The sequence below is a fragment of the Perissodus microlepis genome, chromosome 15, assembly GCF_051167445.1.
Source record: "Perissodus microlepis isolate ML-2025 ecotype Zambia chromosome 15, ASM5116744v1, whole genome shotgun sequence".
NCBI lineage: Eukaryota > Metazoa > Chordata > Actinopteri > Cichliformes > Cichlidae > Perissodus > Perissodus microlepis.
In genome coordinates this window covers 14105097-14122676 of record NC_140475.1, presented here as the reverse complement: position 1 = coordinate 14122676, position 17580 = coordinate 14105097, and the positions used below count along the sequence as shown (strand labels likewise).

The 17580-nt window shown below is 39.8% G+C and overlaps 1 protein-coding gene across 1 annotated transcript in view; it reads left to right on the top strand.

Moving 5' to 3' along the window:
* enpp1 (ectonucleotide pyrophosphatase/phosphodiesterase 1) overlaps positions 1 to 15941 on the top strand; it is a 36869-nt gene extending 20928 nt beyond the window's left edge. Inside the window, exons 15-23 of the mRNA XM_084954367.1 lie at positions 2195 to 2282; positions 3444 to 3628; positions 5502 to 5541; positions 5626 to 5786; positions 7633 to 7768; positions 9362 to 9430; positions 10473 to 10605; positions 13892 to 14036; positions 14171 to 15941. Of these exons, the coding sequence (XP_084810493.1) occupies positions 2195 to 2282; positions 3444 to 3628; positions 5502 to 5541; positions 5626 to 5786; positions 7633 to 7768; positions 9362 to 9430; positions 10473 to 10605; positions 13892 to 14036; positions 14171 to 14323 (1110 nt within the window). The 3' untranslated portion in view covers positions 14324 to 15941. The remainder of the gene's footprint in view (positions 1 to 2194; positions 2283 to 3443; positions 3629 to 5501; positions 5542 to 5625; positions 5787 to 7632; positions 7769 to 9361; positions 9431 to 10472; positions 10606 to 13891; positions 14037 to 14170) is intronic.
* The last annotated feature ends 1639 nt before the right edge of the window (positions 15942 to 17580 follow it).

Here is a 17580-nt window from a genome sequence, read left to right as displayed (position 1 = left end):
TGTGTGTGTGTGTGTGTGTGTGTGTGTGTGTGTGTGTGTGTGTGTGTGTGTGTGTGTGATACTCACCAAAACTTATCTAGGGTTACTTATATCAGTTGAAGTGAGTGCCAAGTGTTTATGTCACTTTTGAATTATGAACATTAACTCTTCTTCATCTCATTCTCTCTCATTGGTTTAGGTTTTTAACCAGAAACAGTTAAAAACTCAACAAACGATTTGGCATAGTCAGTTTAATATACCAATTTTAAGTTACTAAAAACTAAAAATGTGTACTTTGCACATCTAATCGACATCTAAATGTGTTAAGTAGAAGTAAAAGCAAAACGTTGTCGGTTAAGTAGTGGAGTGAATTACAGATACCTGAAAAAATCCATTTAAATACACAAAAAAAGAATTAGTGCTTTGTTACTCGCCATTTCTGCTAGTTATGCAGTGAGACAGACAAAAAAGAAGCATGAACAGCAAGTGTAATATCTCTGACTAACCATAACTGTCCTTCCTCACACACAGATGTGAATGTCCCATAACATTTTGTCTGCGATAGATCAGTGGTAATAGCACCAGTCAGATCATTTTTGTACGATCACTTGGCCACAATACCCAGAAAGATAAAGAGTTGTGTCAGAGATGTCCTTGTAACAGTGGGTTTTCCCATTTTAATCATCGCATAATACCTCACGCATATCTTACGATGTTTTGACACACATGTTTGGATGATCAAGTCATGCTATGAGTTTGCAATTGTAGAAAAGAAAAAAAGAAACTATCTTGTTATATTCTGCTGTTTGCTCAAAAATATTAGATTTGTTCTGGATTTCTTTTATAAGTAATGTTCGAGCTTTTGTGACTACATATACTGATCACAGCTAAGTATTAGTCCAACATGATCTTTATACTGTAGTTTGTTTATGGAAATAAAAAAAATAGGATATATTATTTTAATCAGTGAGCTTTAAATATGCATATAGACGGATTTTTGAACAGAAGGCAGGTTTAAAGCACTGTCATCTTTGAAGATGGACCATTCGGCTTGCTATGTGTGCTCGCTTCAAAGCTTGTACATCTGGAAAAGCACCATCAGTCCTGAAAGGTATATACAGGTTTTAGACCAACATCTGCTCTCATTCCCATGACATCTTTTTCAAGGAAGGGCTTCTATATTTCAGAAAGATGGTTTTGAATTACATACGACAGCTATTACAGAATAAAGCAAGATGTAATGTCTTAATAGATGAGCTTTAAAAAAATCTCTGGGTGCTGAACTGATCTGCCTGTAGTCCAGAACTTCACCGGTTAAAAAAAACTTGGGCACATGGTGAAACAAATATACGACAAAGAAGAATCTGGACTGTTGAGCAGCTAGAATCCTATATCAAGAAATGGACAATGTTTTTCTCCCCAAAGTCCAACAGCTGGTGTCCTCAGTTTCCAGATGTTTATGAACTGTTGTTAAAAGAAGAGCAGATGCTACACAGCGGTAAACACGGCCCTGCCCTAGCATGTTTTGTCACAGATTTTGGAATTAGGCTTGTACTTGTAGTGAAACAAATCTAAAGGAAACATATGCATTAGGTATGTCTAGACCCGGACCTAAGTACCGTAATTACATTTTGTGTGGATTTCTCTCCACCTACACAATCAACTTTTGACTGCGTTTGTTTTAATTGAGAAAGGTGTTTCTGTCTGCCACCTTAATGTCAGTCTTTATGGTATTTTTGTCTATGCTTCCGGCCGTGGTTTACTCTGGAATTTGACTCAGTATAATTAGCTTACAAGACTGCAGACTGATCTAAAAAAGAGGGTCGAGAAAAGTCAACTTTTGTGTAAGCGGTTGCCAGCCTGCCTGCACACAGCCAGGGAAAGTTGCAAACTGCCCTTGAAATAGATCACAGGCAAATATCTGTGAATCCATCCAAGGCTTTCCTAGAATTGAAACTCTTCACTTCTGAGGTTACGTAAGGTCATGTTACTGTTTTAGTTCCTTTCAAATATTTATGCGTTATCTAATCAAAGCGTTCAGTGTTCAGTGATTTCTTTTTGTTGTACAAAAACAATTTAAACGTAGGTTTCAAGTTGATAAACTGTCAAACTGTAGATCATATAGTTCAATATATGCACTTGTTTATTCTACAGGCTGCAGAGAAATTAATGAAAGTCTTACCTGGTTTTTTGTTTGTTTGCTTGTCTCCATCAGGCAATCTTCATTGGCTACGGTCCAGCATTTAAACACAACACAGTTGTGCCAACTTTTGAAAACATTGAATTATATAACCTCATGTGTGGTAAGTTATATTGTTCCTTCACACTGCTCACTGCACATTCTTCTCCTGTCCTGTAACGAAGCCTAATATTTTTTCTTTATCGTTTCTTTTTCGTTAGACATATTCGCTCATTGACTTTCATGCTGAGAGCTAAATGAGAACATCTATTTTACTCTTGTACCCTGAAGTTTTGTTAGCCCTTTGAGGTTGCCAGGCGAGCTGAGGAGACTACAAGAATTACCGATCAAAGCCGAGAACTAGTCCACCCCACAAACCTTCTAAATTGATACCATAGTCTTAAACTGCCGGAGATATAATGTTTCAATCAGTGAGCTCTAAACATGCTCATAGGCTGACTTTCTGTCTGAGGTAAGCATGCTGCAGCTACACATTTAGCAGATAAATGTGACACTAGCAGCAATGGCTTGAGCTCGGGGCATTTGCTGAACGTGTAACTATTTCTGCAGTGACATAATTAGTTTCCATCGCTTCATCATATGAATCATGTCCACAAGACACAGTCAAGTCAGCAAGTCTACAAGAAGTCATCTGATTTCATTTTTATTACTTTGCCTAACATAGTTTACTAACCCCATAATTCATCAAATTGATAAAAACAGCTGCTTATTTTTAAAAGATAAGTTAACACACTTGAGAAGAGGAAGCAGGTATGCTTCGTCTGCACTGAGTTTCAGGTCTGTGTTTTACTTCCAAAATAAAGAAGTGTTAGAAAAAAGGAAACCATATCTACCAGACTGAAGAAAAGATAGAGTAACCCGGTTATTTCAGTACTCTAAGTCAGAATCAAACTGAACACACCCATACGGTGTATGACAGCTACAGAAGTGGCTCTGTAGGTCATAATAGAATAGGCTGTTTGTTCATCTTCCATTAATTCAGGCAGTATCAATTTAAAAAAAATAGAATTTAGCCAGATTTACTCTTTGCTGGTGAATTTTTTTAACATACATAATAAACTGACTATTAAGGCTCGCTCTCTTTGAAACAAAGCAAATTTGTATAAGTCGCTGAACTCTTATATTTGTACTGTGTGATAACTTTGGTAAAGATTTGGTGTTCTTGAAACCGTGACTCCTCTTTTAATTTCAAATACACTGACATGTTGTCTTATTTGATGTGTCCTATTAATTTAATTAATCATTTTCTTCTCTTATCAAACAGATCTTCTTGGCATTCGTCCTTCTCCAAACAACGGGACCCACGGTAGTCTGAACCACCTCCTGAAACACCCCGTCCATAATCCAGTTCTCCCAGCACAGCTCTCCCACGACATCCCCTGTGACTCTAATGAGCTCTTCCCCTCTGACAACCTGCAGTGCACTTGTGAATCCCAAACCACAGAAATGGTATGTGCTAACCAGATTTATTTTTGGCCTCTGGATGCAAATGTCAAGAATGAAATATATTTACAACTAGAGTGAAATGTTGTGAATTTTTTAAAGCCATTTATGGGACCCACTGAATGTTTTCTAATAGGTTTAAAGACCCTAAGATTATTGTCAACCTACTAGATGGATGGGCACAAAATTTTCTTTGACTAGACAGCTATGGACCAGTGCCTGGCCAACATTTAAATTAGTCTAAAACTTATTTTTATATGAAATATTCTTTCTGTCAGTAAACTCCCATTAAACTATACAAAGATCTGCCAAACATCTATGTTTTTAAAGGATTTTATTGCTAATGCTAGCATTAGGTTTTAGCTTAAAGCAACATATATACCCACTGCATATTTGTCTGAGTGTCACAAATGTGTATTACACAGTTATACATGACAACTAAGCTCCACAAATGTGCACATTAAGTTGTGTCTCAAATGCAAGTTTAAAGCTGTTTTATTTATGGGCACATTAATAAAATACAAGAGCTTTCTGTATATATAAAACTATTAGAGGCATTCTCTTTTTACAGATCGTAGTTGTGTGCAGTTACATGCATATGCATTGGTTAGATTTGAGACTCATCTCCGTTTTTTCAGCTGATGAGTGCTTTGTGGTGGTAGATAACTGGGACATGTGGGCCTTTTGCTAGAGTCATAATTTTAAAGAGTTTTGTAAATAAACAGAACAGCTCATCACTCCTACATCACAAGATCATGTAACACACATTCAGGCTTATTTTGGGACTAGTTTCTATCCACAGTGGCATTGCTGTAGACTTTTAGGTGGTTATATTTGGTGCTTCACTTAATCATTCTTTGTGTGCACAGCGAAAAATGAGAATTCTCCAGGAGAGAACACAGCAGAGCTCGGGGATCTGACTATAACTGCAGTTGCATGTTCTATGAAGCTAACATATGATGTTGTTTGATGTGGTTAACCCCTATTCTTTCATCTTTGACTGTGCTAAATAAAGTCTTGTGTTTGGATTATATTGCTGTATAACAGCTTTTAGACCAATAGAATTGTTTTAAACCTGCTTGCAGAAAAATTGAAAAAAGCTGGATTGAAGGTCATCAGAGAAATAAAAAGTATCTAGCACTCCTAATACTAGACTTTTCCAGCAATGGACAAACTATTTTCCAGTATATTGATTGGTGTGTAGATGTTGGCTGGAAAACCCAGAGTTAGCCTTGAATTTACTTCACTAAGCCCCATATCATGATCAATAATACAGGCCTCTGGTGTGCGCCGGATTTATGGTTTTTGATTCGTAGTTAGTGGCAGTGGTTACCACTTGGTGTCTTCTGATGAAGTTCATTAACACAGCGGTCCCCAACCTTTTTTGCGCCACGGACCGGTTTATGCCCGACAATATTTTCATGGACCGGCCTTTAAGGTGTCGCGGATAAATACAACAAAATAAAACTATTACCGGTACCGAAAAAAAGAAAATTTATTCATAACACACGTGAAAAGACCCAGGAAAACCGAGTAAACGATACAAATGATAACAAAATAACGCTGAAAACCGATAAAAACCCTGAAAACTATACATTTCACACCTGAGCCTCAACTCTCGCGGCCCGGTACCAAACGACTCACGGCCTGGTACCGGTCCGAGTCCCGGGGGTTGGGGACCGCTGCATTAACACATAGTGAAGTGCATGGAGTAATAGAAGTACTACTATCCTACTCTCAAACTAGAGAAGCTGGGATATGTACAAAAAATGAACTTTAAAAAATGCATTGACATCAGAGCTTTATATACTGAATACGTGGTTAAATTATGTTAGCTATTTCTAACACAATCATGCTAACAAGATGAATTTCTTTTCAGGTGGAACAAATGAACAGAAATCTCTTGGCAATGAGCTCAAGTGAGAATCATTTCACTTTTCTTTGCACATGTGGTGGTTTTAGAGATGCTTCTGTCTGATACACATTACACATCTTCTCTTCAGGTGAGAAATCCAGCTTGCGTCGCCTCCACGAACCTTTTGGCATCCCTCGAGTCATCCAATCAGGTGCCACATTTTGTCTGCTGCACCACTTAAACTACCTCAGCGGATACAGCAAAGACCGGCTCATGCCCCTCTGGGTATCCTATACCATTCAGCCTCTGGTGAGTCCGCTGGCTGGAGCTTTTATCTCTAAACATAGCCTGTAGAGTTGACTCGTCCCGGCTATATTTCTTCTGTGGTTATGGTTTGGCAGCAGATTGCACAGAGTTGTTTAGTATCTGAATCCCTTTTCTGAGCAGCTGTTACTCATCTTCTCTGCTCATGGTTCAAGTCTCTCTTGTCTTTGTCACTATGCGGTTGAGCTCTAGTGTAAATTATGACCTCAAGCAGAGTGATGCATTCTCGGGAGACTTGAGACTATTACTGTACTGTCTGAATCATGGTGCAAGAGAGGAAGTAGCCATTGAAGCTCTATCTAAACAATAGAAGTAAAACAGAGAATCTTATTGTACCATCTGTATTTTTTCCCTCATACTGCAGATTGTTTGTGACTGAGCACTATTATCTTCATCACACTTGTAAACCTACACAGAACTTCAGTTTGCAGCTTGTCAAAGCTAAGCATTTCCATGAAAAGCTAGCTTTGAGCTAGTTTGCCTATTATAAAAAAAGGACAATGTGACTAAGATATCGTCCAAGATGTTTCCTGGACAGAGTTGTAATGTTTAGTATTTTATGACAAAGAGGAATAATAGTAAAAAAGTAAAGGGCAAAAAAAAATGGTTTTACATGCAATTAAATATTAATTTGCTGTTCATTTATTATAGATACTTACACAAGTTCACATCTGTGGCCCTGGCCTCTAGCTTAATGCAAGATCTCATTTAAAATTCCTTTCATCTGCCTCTTGGGGGAAAAAAAAACCTTTTTCCACAAGTATATTGTATATGTTGTAACCCACGAGCTGTTCGTACAGGCGCTGACACTATATGTTACTTTAATCTCAGTAAGGAGTAAAACTACGGCTCCACTGTAACATTCACCAGTGAAAAACTGCAGATTTCTTTTACCAATTTACCGACACCATCGTCTGTCTAAAACATCTCCACAATTTAGTCCTTTTTGTCACTTTGATTTGATTGACTTATTGCCCGTTTTATGTCTAAACATAGGCATTTAACCAAATAATTCTTACAGCTTAGATGGGCTGCCTTCTTAAGAAAATAGAAAATATTTTCATTGTACTCGTGCTTGGGGCGAGGCCAAACCGCTTTGGGGGATTGCCCAGATTTTTTGCATGCGGTTTAAAAACACAAAAGTGCATCTTTATGTAGACATGGTGTAAACGGTATGTGTTTCAAAGCGGGGCAGCACGGTGGAGCAGTGGTTAGCACTGTTGCCTTACAGCAAGAAGGTGCCGAGTTTGTGTGGAGTTTGCATGTTCTCCCATGTTTGGTGGGTTCTCTCCGGGTGTTCCAGCTTCCTCGCACATTCCAAAGACATGCAGATGTGAGTGCGAATGGTTTACTGTCTCTCTGGCAATCTGTCCAGAGTGAATCATGTCGTCCCCTGCGACACTGAATTGAAAAGGTAGAAGAGGATGGATATTTTAAAGCTGCTCTTTTTTCTGGGAAATGGAAATACCCAAAAATGTCTTTCTTTCATTGTTTCTATTTAGCACTCTATTCTTTGAAATTATATAAATGTTTTTCATAGCTGGTTCCAAAATGATATAACCCTTGGTGCTACCAAGAATTTAAGAGGAAACAAATGTGTCTTTTTTTTCCCTCTGTGACAGAGGATGGAAGTGATTTATTGGTTTGGGGGTTTTTTTTGGGAGCTGTGCGCACAGAATCAGAGCAATGCCCTTGCTGACCTATATACACATGGAGAGCAAAAACCAAGCCAAACCATCTTACACAACACTCGCGTTTTAGTCTGGACTCCCACTTATACTGTCAACACTGACTGATCCTCGCTCTCTCTACCTCTTACTCTCTCTCTCAGACCAGAGTGCAGCCTCTGAGCCCAGAGTTGGAGGCGTGTGTCCGTGCTGACATACGCATCCCAGCAAACAACAGCCAGCAGTGTCTGCGCCACAAAGACAACTCTGATCTCGCCTACGGCCTGCTGCATCCCCCCAGTGAGTGTTTGTGTTTGTGAACCTGCATGTGTGTGGTATTGAGGGAGACAGTTCATCCCTCTTAGACTGTGTTGAAGTCAGGTCGACATGTTTCAGAGCACATTTTCACGTACAGAGCAAACATATGCTTCACAGCTGCGTGAGAGAAAAGCATCCACTTCCTCTTGAGTGACACTCTGCGGATTGAATGTTTATTGATCTGTTTCTGTATATCTGTCTTTTGGATGTTCAGAGATAAGAATACACAAAGTTTGTGGTAGATTTTCCAGGGTTAACAGAAAAAGCTGGCCAAAATGAAACCTTTGATCTGCCTCTGATTCTGGTAGAAAGTGAGCACAGTGATAGCAGTGATAGCAGATTAAAAAATCAATTAATTTCTCTTGAGTGAATTAATGTAGCAACTTTTTAATGTGAACAACTTTCACTTTTTCTGGAGGTAAGACGCAGTCATTAGCACTGTCGCCTCACAACAGTTCAGACCTCCTGGTCCTCCAGTTTTCCACTACAGTCTAAAGACCTGCTCATTAGACTAATTGGTGGTTCTAAATTGACTGTATGTTTGTCAGTGTGTGGTTGTCTCGCTATCTGCATTAGCACTGTAACAGGCTGGTAACCATTCAGGGTGCTATTGCCTTTTGCAGCTCCTACACGACCCTTCGTGTTGTGTTTAAGTGTTTGGAGTGTGGAATCAATGTGGATGTTAGAAAGGTGACGTGTAGTATTTTACTGATCAGTGCTTAAACAAGCAAGTATTGGCAAACCAATACCAGTACAAACAAGAGCACACAAGAGGGTACAGCTCCCCCCAAAGGGCAAGGGCTATACCAAAACTTTGACGTTTTATGACGTTCTTCTTACATGCTGAGTGATCAGTCTGTTTTTTTATTTCTTGGTTTTTTGTATTTTGTTGTTTTTCACGAGGAGGGGTGATTATGACTTTGCAGCATTACAAACCAAAATTGTGTATTTTATTATCTGTAGCCATATGATTGGAGCAGAATTGTCTGAAACCTTGAGATTTTAAGAAATATTAGTGGAAGATTTGGAAATTTTTAAGAAATTTTCCAAGGTCAACTTTGACCTTGAATGCTAACAATGAAGGTCAATGTCAAATGCTTAGCCAACCTAGTTAATCCTTTCCCCCAGGCCTAGTTTGTAGGTGGGCTGTAGCCTATCATAGCTGCCATGGTACACCCTGAACAGGTCACCAGTCTGTCGCAGGGCTAAAATCCTACAATTAACCAAATACCAACTTTCATTGCCATGCGTCTGAGTCAGCGATCCTGGAAGCTCCTGCCGACTTTTACGCCAGCTTTCCAAACATGAGAAAAAACAATTTCCGATTCTTCTGACACCACATCAATGCGATTATTAAAATTAAAATAAGTCACAGGAAATGTAATAAAGAAGCCCTAAATCTGCCTGCATTCACATCCACTAATTTGTAAATGTTTTTCTCAGCCAGTAAATCGCTATGCTTTAGTTTCACAGTAGACGCATCAGTCTTCACAACATGTAATCTAAGTTTTAATCCATCGCCAGATTCCATGCCCAGCAAATTCAGTTTGTCCTAACCTCTCATTTCCTCTATAGATCTGAGTGCCAATGTTTCAGACTCTCTAATCACGAGCAACATGGCACCGATGTTCCCTGCATTTAAAGGTGAGTCAGTTGCTTATTTGTTTCTAACTTTCCAGCTGCACCCAGACCGGTAAAAAGACCAGCAGTGATTGACAAGTTCAACATTTCTTAAAAGATCTGTCACAACTGAATGAGTCGGCTTAACAGCTCTCTGGATCTTTGAGACAGGCTCGATTTTGTTAAATGGGTCAAACACTCAAGTTTTCAGACAGCAGGTATTGCGGTTTGCCAGTTTCCATTGCTTCAAATGATCCTGAGTTGCTTGAAAGCTGACAGCAAGCTATACTTTATCCCATCCCAAGTCCAGAGATCTAACTGATGTAATTATGTGGGACTTCGCCGCCCTAATTTACTTGAGCTTGTTCTGTAAAACACAATCAAAGGTTTAGTTAGTGGAACAGTTCCAGGGTTAGTTTCCCTGCTTGCATGCTGTATGTTTCCCTTACAGCAGGATTCAGCAGAAAGTCAATATGTTTGTAAAGTGACTCACCACACTGTGCTCCACAAAGGAGCGCATATAGGTTCTTCAGTCAAGGATCTGTGCAGGTTTGCTTTCATACTTCATCCTTTATGTAGAGATGACTTAAATGGGCTGGATTGCATGATTATGAAGCCTGAACTTGCTCTCAGTGTACTTTACAGCATTACAAAATCATCTGTCATATGTGAAAGAATATGTACATCCATGGTGGTCTGGTAATTTCACTCTGTGGTTAGTTAGCCAACCCAGAACTGTTGAAACCTGAAGATTGGGCTGGGTGATTAAGATATTGCAGAACTTAGGTTTATCCTGACAACAAGCTGCAGAAAAGTTTCCACTGTGGTGACTTGTACTGTTACTGGAAATTCGCTCACTACTTTGCCAGAATGTTTATCAGCTGGGAGATGCTGCCCCCTGGTGGCTGAGTACTGTCTTTGCATGAGTGAGAAGGGAGGAAAACATGAAGGAAGACCAGACAAACACTTTAGCATGTGTTGCGTGCAGGGAAAAAAAGCAAAATAAAGTGATGTTTCTGTACAACACAGTGGAGCACTTAAAGCTTTTTTGTGTGTATTTTCTCAGCTGTTTGGACGCATTTCCATGACGTCTTCCTCCCAAAATATTCACAGCAGCTGAACGGAGTCAACGTCATGAGCGGGCCAATATTCGATAAAGACTATGATGGACACGTCGATGAATTAAAAACGATATCAGGGTAAGACAGAAGCAAAATAACATTTACTGTTGCTACACTGTGCAGTAAAGTCCTTTGGTTGTCAGAAGCTGCATATTTTTATTTTGACAGTTTAATGGTCTGATTAAATTCAGCCTTTTTCATTTATTGTGCTTTACAACTGCTTATTAGGTGTTATTAAAAAAAGACTTAAGTGGTGACTCACTTTCAAAAGTCTCCATTTGGCCTTGACGTAAATCCAAAGAAGAAAGATTTCCAAAGAAAACTGTAACATCAGTTTCGTTTTGAAGTTAGTTCTTAAGAAAGTAACTGTGTTGCAAAAATGCTTATGTAGACATTTCCATTTATTCCTCTAGCAGACACAGCAGGTCTGAAGCAAATCACGAAAGGATTTCTAATAGTGAGAACCTTAGTACAATATTCATCTTCACACATGAACAACAATTTTGATTTTTGTAGACATTTCCTGAGTGAGGTGCATGTGAGCAATGTGTTACAAACCCATATTCTAATGAGGGCACACACACATAAAGTGTGTTATGTTATTTAACTGTGGATGCTTCTGGACACAGTTTGCACTTTACCATCATGTTCTTGTCCTTCTGCACAATAAAAATTAAGTTAATGGCCACTAATCAGAAGTTGGAGAGCCCACTATTTATTTTTACTTCACCCTCCAAGCAATTTAGGTCAGGTTCAGGTAGCTGAAGTGCAGGAAAAGGACACCTTTGGTTTGTTTTTGGCCTTTTTTTCCTATTTCTGTTTTGTTTTTTTCTACTTTTTTCACCAGTCATGCAGACTAATGAAGAACAAGCAAGCAAACAAAGCAGAAAAATGTAATTTGATTACAGATTAATTGCAGATTAGTGCTCTACTTTAAAATGAGTTACACCCAACACCACTAATTAGTCATTTTCCAGCTTCCTACTAAAAAATGGTCATTCTGTTTCCTGCCTTAGGCAGCTCCCTCACCCAAACCAAACTGAGTCTCACTGTTGTGTCCTCAAACTGAGAACATTCACCAGACATTTAATGTTTATATGGATCCACACAGCAAAAGTATTAACAAATAATTATATAAAATGTCAGAAAGCCATCGTAAGATAAACCAGCACATAGTTCATGTGTAAAACTGACTATCAGTGTCCAGGCAGCTGAGCACACTCAATTAGATGAGATCTGATGGGGAATTCTAAAGTGATGCAATACCTGTGCTGCTGTAGACATTAATTTCCAGGGTTTACAAACTACATTCAGGCTTTATCCAGACTAAAGTTTTGATGTTAAAATGCAATGTATTACATAAACATCCCTGGTAGTTTTGGTAGAACATTTGCACATGGCTTAACTCAAGCTATGCCCTTCCTGCCTCCTGTCCAAAGGAAGGCCAAACAAAATATCCTAGCTTATATGTCCATTGGAACGCATCTGAAAATGAAGATTGCATGACTGTTTGTGTACACCAGGAATGCCTCCTGCATATAATGGTGCATTAGCTGTTAGCATTGAACACAAGGTCAGTAATCCCTCTGAGCTGTTATTTAATGTTAAACTAATCAGGTATCCTTTTTCTTCCGCAGAAGGGTTTGTGATAAGAGAATGATAATTTCGGAGGAGGACATGTAGTGACTGATAAGCAAATGTGGGTTTCAAACGTCTCCAGTTTTTTCTCTTCCAAACTAAGAAATAGTTGTAGAGTTTCAAAAAATGAAGAAACAGTGTAGACTCTTAAAAGCTGTGTTTTTTTATATATAACAAAATATGTATATGCATTGTTTTGGCCATATGCTTAAGTTACTGAATTTTTATAATATATTTTATCTGTATGTCTCAGTATATGCATATTATACCTAATGTGTAAAGGCTGACGCGCTCATTTTGCACATTAGCTTTGTGCACTGGTTCAATACACCCCACCCTCACTCCACCCAACCCCCCAGTGATATTAATTTAAGTGCATAAATGAACTCATTGCATCGTTTTTGTTTGAATTAAAGAATTGATGCAGCCTTCACATGCACAATTATGCAAAAACTCAAAAGACCTTGAGAAAGTGTTTGAGAAACCCTCAATGTAACCCCACTCATGGGTTACATTGAGGGTTACTCATGGCTCACGCAGTAACACACGTTGCAGCCGAACTAAATTTGGCTATTCCCCTTTAATAGCTCTCAGTTTTTGCTTAAATACTTCATGCTGGCTGGAACATGTGATGTCATATACTCCTATACTCAGATCAAGATTTGGAAACAATGAGAGTTGAATGAAGTTTGGTGGGTTGCTTTGTGACTGTTTGTTAAACAACATGCAGACAATTCTTAAGAAGTCTTGAGCACTTGAGTTGAAGCCAGTTCATCCAAAAAGGCTTCTTGAGAAAGATTCCTTCAGTTTTCAAATAAAAGGTGAAATGTCCTTCAGAACCTAAAAAGGTCAGAGATGTGAATCTCCCGTTCCACCACATCATAAAGGTGCTTTACTGCATTGAAATCTGATGACTGTGGAGGCCATTTGAGTGTAGTGAACTCAAGGTGATGATCAGGAAACCAGTTTGAGTTGATCTGCTGGAAGCAGCCAACAGAAGATAGTACACTGTGATCATAAAGGGATGGATATGGTCTGCAACAATACTCGGGTAGGCTGTGGTGTTTAAACATTGCTCAGTTGCAGCTCGTTCTCACGTGCAACGCGTAATATACTGATGAATTGTCACGTCCCGAGGCGTTCCATGGGAACGCGAAAGGTGACCTTCCGCATTCCTATGCTACGCGCCGGATTGTGGATGAAATTGAATAGAACGACACTCCCGCAGTAACACACGTTCCAGCCGTGTATTCCAGCCCTAATCATAACCTTATCCCTAACGTTCACCACCACCTTAATCGTGTCAGATTAAAGTAAAATACACGTACATGTGTAGATTCATTCCAAACGGTTCTCCTATTTCTAATATTTCCGAACTCGTAATATAAGGACGCGTTGGGTGGCCGAAAGCGTAATATGCCGACGATTTGTCACCTAGCGTAAAATGTTATGCTTTGGGAGCGAGAACTTCTGTCAGTTGATACTCAAAGTGTGCCAAAAAATATCCCCTTCATCATTACACCACCAAGACACTGAACTGTTGAAATGAAGTAAGATGGACCCATCCTTCCATGTTTTTTATGCCAAAATCTATTCAGATGTAAAATGAGAGAAATTGGACTTAAAATACACCCAATGGTTATTTTTTAACCTGAGGCTTTATAACTGAGGTATTCAATTTTTCCATTGCAGCACTTTGATTACGTGCGATCTCTCATCTCTGCAGGAACGAGGCTCCCATCCCGACACATTTCTTTGTGATCCTGACCAGCTGCGGGGACTCGACCTTTGGCCCTCTGAACTGTGCAGGTCCACTCCAGGCCAGGTCCTTCATCATGCCCCACAGGCCCGACCACACTGAGAGCTGTGCTGTAAGTAACACCATTCGTCCCACATGTTTCTGCACAGTCTATTTCAGTCTGCCTCTGTGGAAACCTGCTGTCAGACCCTTCTTGATGCTGCATAATTTTAATATACGTCTCCCCCACTTTCTGCTTTTCTTCAGAATGGGACGGACTTGACGTGGATGGAAGACTGGCTGAAGCTCCACACCGCTCGAGTGCGAGACATCGAGCTCCTTACCGGACTCAGCTTCTACCACGACAGGTTATCAGTGGAAGAGACACTGCGGATGAAGACATTTCTACACACTTATTAAACTCACAGACTTTATCAAGTGAAGCTTTAACTGGGAGAGGAAGCCATATTGGTGTGCAGATGTCTGCCCACATGGACAAACGGTTAACCCGATAACCGTGGGTTTAACAGATGCTTTACTTATAGACTTCCCTCATTTCAGACTGAACTCATTCTTAAGCTCCATCCATTATTTGAAGTGACATTTTTAAAAGACATTTTTATTGATTTTGATTGTGCACAAAAAAAAAAATTAGTAAAGTAAATAATGAATGGAGCTTAAAGACGCCGTCACATCGAATAAAATGATTCCAAAGTATTTCCGGGTTCCCATTTCCAGATTGGAAAACTGGAATAAAACTAAAGGGAAAAGAGAGTTTTTATTGATGGAAGAACTGTTTATGTTGAGTGAAGCTTGCCACACATCAGGGGAGCTGTCTGCAGCAGCTGGAAAAACATCTAGCATGAATACGTTTTGCCTTTCTTTTTTTGTATGTGTTTCTTTTCTTTTTACACCCATTGGTATTTTTTGTAAAATGAATGAATTATTCAGCTTTTAAATGTGCGCCTATGCTGTATGCTTGGAAGGATTACTGTATGAGACATGTTTGAGCCAGTCTGGGCTCAGACACGTAAAAGCCTTTTCTTTCTCCAACACAGAGAGACATAAAGCAACTGCAAAGAACACTGAAAGCAAAGTTTACGTTTAGCAAGGGTCCCTGGTGTTTTATACTAAAATAGCTGCTAAATATATCACAGGTCATGTGAACTGTGTAGTGTGCGGTCTTGTGGTTAACACATTCGCATAGTCACAAGCTAGCACCAGTCCCAAGCCCAGATAAAGGGTATCCAGCATAAAATCTTTGCCAAATTAAACATGGCGATCCATCCACCCTGGCGAGGCTTTTATAAGAGAGCAGCCTGATGTACCTTCTTCTAGAAGCAGCAGATGTGAAGCTGTAATAACTGTTGATCACGTGAGGCAGCTGTAACCCTGAACAATCAAGACTTCAGAAAATCGATCTCCTAAAAAAGTCCTTGAAGATCATGAGCGTAACTTACACCTCACGGGGTTAAAGCAAGTCTGGTGAAAGCTGTAATGTTTAAGGATCATTCAAGTAAACTGCTTTTTATTATTATTCTGGTGCTCGGTGTTGGTGGTAAACAGAAATTACTGATGTTTTTTCTTCTTCACAGATAAGAAAAATTCAGATCTGGAGAATTATTTAAGATTTTGTTTCTATTCTGTCTTTTTTCGGACTCTTTCTGGTTGTTTTGTGTCTTTCGTTCCATTTTGTAACCTCATTGAAGTGATTTTACATCCCTGTTGTCATTTTGTTCCTCCGCGGCCATTTGGTGACTTTTTCCTGGGAAGATGAATTTTCAGGCAGCCGCTAAACTTCAGCGTTTAGTTGGAGATGAAGAGAAGCTGTGTGAGCTCAGTTCATTAATCCGTCCATGACTGTGTGCATCTGAATGTGTGGATCAGCAAAATCATTATTCAGTCTTTGATTTTTCATCTTCGCGTACTGCTCGTATATGAAGTCATATAGATTTCATGTATACCAAGCCTTTTCTATTGGTTGCTGCAGTTTTTCACACATGAAAAATTTCATATAAAAAACAAACTTCCACATTGAGCTTGTGACTTGTTTCCTTTTGTTTATGACCTTTTATCAGCCAAGACTTAAGGTGCACAAATCACTTTCGCTTCACGCGATTGCAGTTACAGCGTCATGTAGAGCGAGGGAAGCAGCAGTTGCTCTTCAAGTCTCCTTCAGGTTGAAGCAGTACATGTACATGTGAAAAGGAAGGAAGTACGTTACCCTATGTGCTTAAAATCTGCCACTTCCTCAGGCTGACCACTCCGGCAGCGCAAGAAGCCAGAAGGTAAGATCTTGCAGCTTTCAGCTCTGCACCTCGTAAACTCTGAGGTGACCCAATTCTCATGTCAGAAAACCTGAGCCTACTTTCCATTTGAGGTTGTTGCAAGCCTGGTGCAGTTGTCACAATGCTTTTCTCAAGTGTCGGTTGATGGTTTGGCAAGAAGAGGGTACAAGTTGTCTCACTGCATCTTTAGTCATTGAGAAAGAAAAAAGAGTTTTGTTGTGTGAAATCTTTCTGTGAAGTCCGCCATTCAGTTGTTGAATTGCTGAGCTGGTTGAATAAGGTCTACTGACTGTGCATGCTCTTCTTATCATGATCTATCTGTATGACTTCAAATGTTTTATTACTTCATCTGGCATTCATATTTTCAAGTGTACCTTGAGTCAGTAGTTTCTTTATTTTAACTCTTATATGAAAGTTTTCAAATCCGGCTCAAACTGAAGCAGAGGGCACGTCTCTTGAAAAGGAAATGCAGAAAGATGACGCCAGCTTTTCTGAGCTTTTTTTTTTCAGTTGCTGTGATGAACTGCATGAAGATGATAAGTTTAGTTTAAATATACACGCAGCTCGATAACATGCACATAATTTCCTGGAAAGTATTTGGGGAGTCTCACCTCACAGCAAGATTTTGTGACGTGAGCGAGTTTTGTTAGATGGGTCATTTTTAAAAAATGTGTACCTGACATAGTTTCTATTGTCAGTCACTGTGGGCTGCAAGCATGAAAAGGCAGCTGTGAGGTTTTTATTTGGAATTCACTTGCTGAAGACGCTTCTGGCTTTAAGGCCAGAGTTTGCATGCTGTCACTGAAGCCTTCCTGGAAGCCCCTCATCTGGGTGGGAAGTGTGTCAGAGACCACGTGACCGCCTTGGGGTTTCTCACGATATGCTATATGTAGGTCTCAATGAAATTAGTCAAGTGCCCTTTTTACTGTCATTGCTGCGGTGGCCTGATACAATCCTCCTCCCTCTCTTCTCGGATGTTAAAGCGCTAACCACTAAACCACGCAAAGCCTGAATCATTATGGCCCCTTTGCATCGTAGAGGCGAGTCTGAGATGAGTGTGCTTGCATTATTGTGATAACGAAGATGATCATCTGTAAACTGAGCTACTCTTCGAATGAGCAATCTGCTACTAGTAGTTTTTAAGTGTGCAACTTGTTGCCTCGCCTGGTATTTAGAGCTCAAGAGCGGCACAGAGCACGTAAGCAGAGGACAGATAACAGCCGTGCCCCTCTCTGAGCCGTGAGGCCTAATTATTACTGGTACTGACTGTTTTCTTCAGCCTCCTGGCAGCTCTGTTTAGTGACAACGACGGGCCTTATCTGCTAACACAGGTTGACATCCAGCTCTTCGACAGGCCATTTCCCCTCTGCTCCCCACGCCTGTGCACTG